Source organism: Trypanosoma cruzi, genomic scaffold, assembly GCF_000209065.1.
Source record: "Trypanosoma cruzi strain CL Brener 1047053516867 genomic scaffold, whole genome shotgun sequence".
In the NCBI taxonomy this organism is placed as follows: Eukaryota; Euglenozoa; class Kinetoplastea; order Trypanosomatida; family Trypanosomatidae; genus Trypanosoma; species Trypanosoma cruzi.
The window spans coordinates 144,055-150,239 of NW_001849463.1; the positions used below are offsets into that span (position 1 = coordinate 144,055).

General features: G+C 48.5%; 4 protein-coding genes across 4 annotated transcripts, besides 13 other annotated features; all 4 read left to right on the forward strand.

Annotated features, from left to right (window-relative positions):
- Positions 1 to 6,185: a sequence feature (heterozygous, Esmeraldo-like haplotype).
- Positions 252 to 1,163, forward strand: Tc00.1047053503991.10 (hypothetical protein, conserved; the record flags this gene model as incomplete). Its single annotated transcript, XM_799441.1, has 1 exon — positions 252 to 1,163. The coding sequence occupies one exon, from the start codon at positions 252 to 254 to the stop codon at positions 1,161 to 1,163; it is 912 nt and encodes a 303-aa protein (XP_804534.1).
- Positions 1,310 to 1,420: a microsatellite.
- Positions 1,481 to 1,513: a microsatellite.
- Positions 1,624 to 1,644: a microsatellite.
- Positions 1,659 to 3,449, forward strand: Tc00.1047053503991.20 (aminopeptidase P1, putative; the record flags this gene model as incomplete). The annotated part of the gene is made up of 1 exon (XM_799442.1): positions 1,659 to 3,449. The coding sequence occupies one exon, from the start codon at positions 1,659 to 1,661 to the stop codon at positions 3,447 to 3,449; it is 1,791 nt and encodes a 596-aa protein (XP_804535.1).
- Positions 3,533 to 3,555: a sequence feature (AT_rich).
- Positions 3,834 to 3,853: a microsatellite.
- Positions 3,987 to 4,018: a sequence feature (AT_rich).
- Positions 4,019 to 4,038: a microsatellite.
- On the forward strand, positions 4,106 to 4,888 carry Tc00.1047053503991.30 (hypothetical protein, conserved; the record flags this gene model as incomplete). The annotated part of the gene is made up of 1 exon (XM_799443.1): positions 4,106 to 4,888. The coding sequence occupies one exon, from the start codon at positions 4,106 to 4,108 to the stop codon at positions 4,886 to 4,888; it is 783 nt and encodes a 260-aa protein (XP_804536.1).
- Positions 4,997 to 5,028: a microsatellite.
- Positions 5,168 to 5,191: a microsatellite.
- Positions 5,256 to 5,276: a microsatellite.
- Positions 5,369 to 5,455: a sequence feature (T-rich).
- Positions 5,487 to 5,553: a sequence feature (A-rich).
- Positions 5,591 to 6,185, forward strand: Tc00.1047053503991.39 (hypothetical protein, conserved; the record flags this gene model as incomplete). The annotated part of the gene is made up of 1 exon (XM_799444.1): positions 5,591 to 6,185. A coding segment is annotated over one exon (595 nt), but the record flags the coding sequence as incomplete, so codon positions are not given.

The window sequence follows — 6,185 nt, forward strand, 5'->3', positions numbered from 1 at the left end:
TCTGCCGCGGAAATGTGTGGGAGGCCACCGACATCCAACCAAACGATACATGCCGCTGTTACCCCAATGTTGGATACTCTTCTGTTCTTCACGAAATGAAGGAAGGGAGGGGGCCGCGCCCTACACAAACGAGCACACGAGTTGAACTGTCTCCACCCACAGGTACGAGAAGTGAAGAAGAAGAAAAAGGAAAAAGGTAAAACAGAACAATTCAGTTTTCCCGTGGGCATCTGTTTAAAACGCGACGCTTCATGACCTCTGTCACGGCCGCGTTGCTGCGTCAGCAGGATGACGAATGTAGCACTGCCGTACTCCACCTGCTTTGCGACAAGGACGCCTTTAAACGACTGGCAGCCAGTGAGGGGGAGGCGATTCTTCGCCGCGACAAGGAGGACGAGGAGAAATTGGCGGTTGGCATTGGCATTGCGAAGGCCAAAGGAATTTTGTCGGGGAACCCAGATGTTGGCACTGTCACACGGATCTCCGTAGCCGGTATGACGGCGCAACAGGTGACGGAAGAGATCATGAAATACCTGCCAAGCAAGGGGGGGAATGCTATTGTTATGCAGGGACTCTCAGGCACGGGAAAAGGGACGACCGTGAATAAGCTGCAGAAACTGTTGCCACGATGTGTCACATGGAGTAATGGCAACGTTTTCCGCAGCTACACCCATTTGAGCCTCGAGGCCTTGAAAGGGGAACCCATACGTACGGAACTGCTCACGCCCGAGCTGCTCGCTGCGGTGGAGAAGCAGGTGACATTTGAGCAGGTGGAAAACGGCGAGTTTGACATTGTGCTCAAGGGAAACATGCGTGTGGCCGACATACAGAACACACTACTAAAGAGACCCGAGATTGAACATGCGGTGCCTACTGTGGCACAACAAACTCAAGGCGAGGTCATTCGCTTTGCAACCATGGCCGTCGGAAAGCTTAAGGACGCCGGCTACAATGTCATCTTGGAAGGCCGTGCGCAAACCCTAAATCACATCTCCACGCCATTCCGCTTTGAACTTGTGATTGACAATATCACACTGCTTGGCGAGCGCCGTGCTGCCCAGCGCGTCATGGCGAAAGCTTTTTCAGATATCAAAAATCATCTTGATGGTGCCACAAACAAAATGGTCGAGGAAGCCATTTTTAGGGCATTATCGGAGCTTTAGGAGGGGAACTCTGTACCACTCAATGTGGATCGTATACTCAAACAATATCTTTGTAATGTACAAAAAAATATAATGATAGCGGTGTTATCACAGCAAAGATTTTTTAATTACTAATTGCTGTTTATTACTAATTAATATTATTAGTAATATATATATATATATATACTAAATAATAAAAATACAAATATCAACATATATACATGTATGTACATGCATTTACATATATATATATATATATATATACGGGTAGATATACAGGTCCGCGGACGGATGTTATGTGTATGTCTGTGTTTTTAATGTGATTTTTTTCTTTTTTCTTGTTGTTGTTGTTGTTGTTGTTGTTTTTGTTGGTTTTTTCCACTCTCTCTGTGTCTGCCTCTGTAAACTCCAAAGGAGAGGAAAAGAAGAGAAGGTGCATCAGGAAGGAAAGAGAAAAGGGCTTTTATATATACAAAGGAAGAATAATAATAATAATAATAATCCCCCCTGAGGAGAATGATGTCGACGGCAAGCAAAATTCTAGCAATATTGCGTGAGGCGATGCGGAAGCGCTCCCTCAGTGCTCTTATCATTCCCTCCAGTGATCCTCATAACAGTGAGTACGTCAAGGATGAGTACAAATGCCGCGCCTACATCACCAACTTTAAGGGAAGTGCCGGCACGTGCCTCATCACAATGAATGAGGCATACTTATGGACAGATGGTCGCTACTGGCTTGAGGCGTCGCAATCTCTCTATCCGGAGTGGACGTTGATGAAAGACGGCCACCCAGATGTCCCAAGGCTAGAGAACTGGATTCAGTTGAACCTGGGCTCCGATGTGCTCGTGGGGATGAACAATCATCTATCGACCGTTGCCGAATGGGAGCGACGCCGCAAGATGTTCAACCTGGTGTCAGTGCCGGAGATGGTGCAGCCTTTAATGCCTCTCGTGGAAAACCCCGTCTCAAAGTTATATGCCCGTCCGGAGGAATTTTGCGGCATGCGGTGTGGGGAAAAGGCGGCGGCGTTGATGGAAGAAATGGAGCGACAAAAGTGTGACGCGTTGGTACTTTCTGCACTGGACGAGGTTGCGTGGCTTACCAACTTGCGGGGCTCGGATGTTCCCTTTAATCCTGTTTTTTACGCATACGGCGTGGTGCGGTGCTGCTCCCCGCCCAAAGTACACCTCTTTGTGGACGCCGTCATGAGCGAGGAACAGGGACCGTCACTGGAGTTACACCCGTACACCGCGTTGGAGTCCTATCTCCGTACAATCCCAGCCGGTACCACCTTTCTTGTGGACGAGTATCAGACGAGTCAATGGCTGTTCACGCTGTTGGAGTCTCTTGGGATGCGGATAAAAGGGGTTGCGTGTGGCCCGGCACAAAAGTTAAAGGCCGTCAAAAACGCTGTGGAGATTGAGGGTTTCCGCCGCTGCCATGTACGTGATGGGGTGGCCCTCACACGTTACTTGGCGTGGTTACACGATACGGTGGCTGTGAAAGGCGACACGAGCGTCACGGAGTACAGTGCTGCCCAACGGCTAGAAGACTTCCGGCGTGAGGGAGAACACTTTGTGCAGTTAAGTTTTTCCACCATCTCTTCGGTCGGTCCCAATGCTGCCATTGTGCATTACGTCGCACCACGTGAGGGCTCCGCAACGATTGTGCCGGATCAATTGTATCTTGTGGACAGCGGGGCCCAATATCTTGACGGTACGACCGACGTCACGCGAACTGTTTGTTTTAGGGAGCCAGGAGACAAGGAACGCGAGGCGTACACGCTCGTTCTCAAGGGAAACCTCGCGCTCCACAGCGCAGTGTGGCCAACTGGCACAAGTGGTCATTCTCTTGACGTGCTGGCGCGTGCGGCGCTGTGGAAGTGCGGGCTGAACTATGCACATGGTACGGGTCACGGGGTTGGTTCATTTTTGAATGTGCATGAGGGACCACAGGGCATTGGGTTGCGGCCGACGCCGACTGAGGCAACGCTAGCGGCCGGGATGGTGATGTCGAATGAGCCTGGGTATTACAAGGACGGTGAGTTTGGCATCCGCATAGAAAACCTCGAGCTTGTCGTTGATGTTGCCACGAAACATAGCAAAAAAGGCTTTTTGACATTTGACACACTCACCATGGTGCCATTGTGTCGTGAACTCATTGATGTATCAGCACTGACAGAGGCGGAGCGGCTGCAGGTGAATGCATACCAGCAAACGGTGAGGGAAACCCTTCTTCCACACCTCCGCCGGTGCAATGACAGTTGTGCAATTGCGTACTTGGAGCACCACACAGCAACGCTCTAAATGGCGGCACCCTGTGTGTATGAGAGAGTGAAGGTCATGTAGTTTAACATGCCATAATTTATCATACTCCCTTCTTAGTGACGTTTATTTATTTATTATTATTATTCACCTGTCTCCAACGGGACCATTTTGGAAGGCAGCGGGGGCAATTCTTACTTCTTATGATATTTTTCCCAGCACTACTATGAATACCCTCTACGTGGAGGGGTCCCTGGCGGTTGCGGGATCTCAAATAAAGTCTGCCCCTCTTCGTTGCTTTACAACGAGCCGGGCTATCGCAGCATATATATCTTGGATAAATAATTGGTCGACGGGTCTATTGGGTGCTTGGGGAAACACATTTTAACTCGGAATTTTCTGTGAATTGTGAAGAACTCAGTTCATTTATTATTATTATTATTATTTTTTTTTTTTTTTTGCCGGGGAGGAAAAAGTAGGAGGGACCAGGATTTCCCTTAGGCGCAGGGAACTTCTCTGGCCAGCTGCGGAAAACATGCGAGTGTGAAGTATGTACAGGGATCAACGTGAAGCGGACGCATTTTATTTTATATATTTATATTTTTATATATTTGTTGTTGTTGTTGTTGTTTCCTCCGCGGGTTTTGATTTCAATTGTGTCTTTTTCTGTTTGCAGTAGGACCGCCAATTGAGCCGCAATGTCGATTTTTGGCAAAAAGACGTGGCGTGTGCAAGATATCATACGCACAGATGGGGCGCAGGAAATTGTGAGCATCCTGAAGATCACACATCCATTCCGTAAACAGCGCATTGTTGTTGTGCCTGCCCCCCGCTTTGCACAGGAGTCGTACTACAACGACTGGGTGTATCAGCCGTACGCAAAGGAACATCGCATGTACGTTAGCAACGACATATTTAATCCTACTTACGTTTATCTTGCCCGCATTCTTATCCGTCGAGGTGTCTTTCCTGGCTACGCGTACTTCCATCCTATGGGATTTCCGGACTGCATCGACCTCAACCTCACCCGGCGTGAGTTTATCGCACGTGAGCAGCCACTGAAGACACCCATGCCATTGATACTACTAACACCGAACATGTTTCGCTACAAGCGTCACCCATGGATCCCTCGCAGAGTCATCAACATTGTCGGTGAGCAATATGTCACCCATCCACGGGAGGAGCATCAGTCCATGTTGTTTGTGCTTCCACCGGAGTATATTTCAGATGCGGTCAATACGCTGCAGAGCCTTGGGTTTCAGGTCACCGAACACACAACCGCCGTTGCAGGTGAGGCGAAAACGCTAAAGAAGTTGCATCACTGGAGTGACATCGCACAACTGGTTGTTTTGGGCTACCTGTGGTTCATGGTTGCACTCTTTTTCTTCAATGAGTCACAGCGGATGCAGAGGATGTTTCATGAATACAAGCGGGAAATGGTGGAGAAGGCAGGCAAGGACCCTGATGAAATGGGCCTTTAGGCCCTATTGCCTTTCAACACAGACGATAATAAAGATAGCAGCACCTCACTTTGCTGTTGATAAACCCAAATGGTAGTGAATTCCCTCTTCTCTTCTTCACACATGCACAGAGAGAAAGAGAGAGAGAGAGAGAGAAAGAGGAATGGTGAAAGAAAGAAGTTGAGGGTTTTTGACAGCGTGTTGTTTGTTCTGGAGGAAACTCATTTTTCTTTTTCTTTTTCCTTCTTGTTGTTGTTGTGCTTTTACTGTCTGGGGGGATGTTGTTGGGTCCTTTTCGTCTGTGTGTGTGTGTGTGTGTGTGTGGCTGTAGCGGAGTCGTATGTGTCTTTTGTGCGTTTCTCTGCGTTTTGTTTCAAGTGCCCCCCCACACGCACGCACGCACGCACGCTCTCTTCTTCTTTTTTGTGGCCGTGTCCTCTTGCAATGTCAATTCTGCGCAGCTGCATATTTGTGCGTGTCTGTGTTTTTGTGTGTGTGTCCTTTCTTTTTTTTTTTTTCTTTTTTCTCTTTTTCGTCTTTATTTTGTTTTTGTCTTATTTATTTATTTATTTATTTTATTTTATTTTTGCGTGTGCGGAGTCACTCGAACGAATTCCACAAAAAAGAAGAAAAAATACTTAAAAAAAAAAAGAGGGGTAAAAAAAAAAAAAAGCCAAAAGCAAAAATATATATATTTATATTTACTACCAAAAGGAAAATTAAATGTCTGCTGGAGGAGCTGAATTCAAAGCCGAGCTGCGTGCCGGCAAGCCCAAGTTTGGTGTCTTCCTTAACTCCGCCAGTCACCTGCTCGCCGGGCAGTTCAGTCACTCAGGCTACGACTGGCTGTTGATTGACATGCAGCACTCGCCTGTGGATGCGCTGACGCTCAGTCAGTTAATTGCGGTCATCCGCACCGGCCATGCGAAGGTGATGGTGCGCGTAGGGAGCACCGACGACCGTCCCGGCATCCAGAACGCGCTTGATTCCGGCGCCGATGGCGTGCTGATTCCGTACGTCAAAACTGCGGCGGAGTTAAGCGCGGCTGTGTCTTGCTGCTTTTATCCGACAGTCGGAACGCGCTCTGTGTACGCGCCGCAGCAGTGCATGAACGCCAAGGGCCTGCTTGGGTATGCCGGTGAGGCGAACAAGAACGTGGTGGTTGCGTTCCAGGTGGAGACGGCGGACTGCATCACGAACATTGAGGAAATTATGGCAGTGAAGGGTATCGATATTGCGTTCTTGGGGCAGAATGATCTTTGCATGTCGATGGGCCTGTATGAAAAATACGTGTTTCCCGACATGTACACCTCAACGG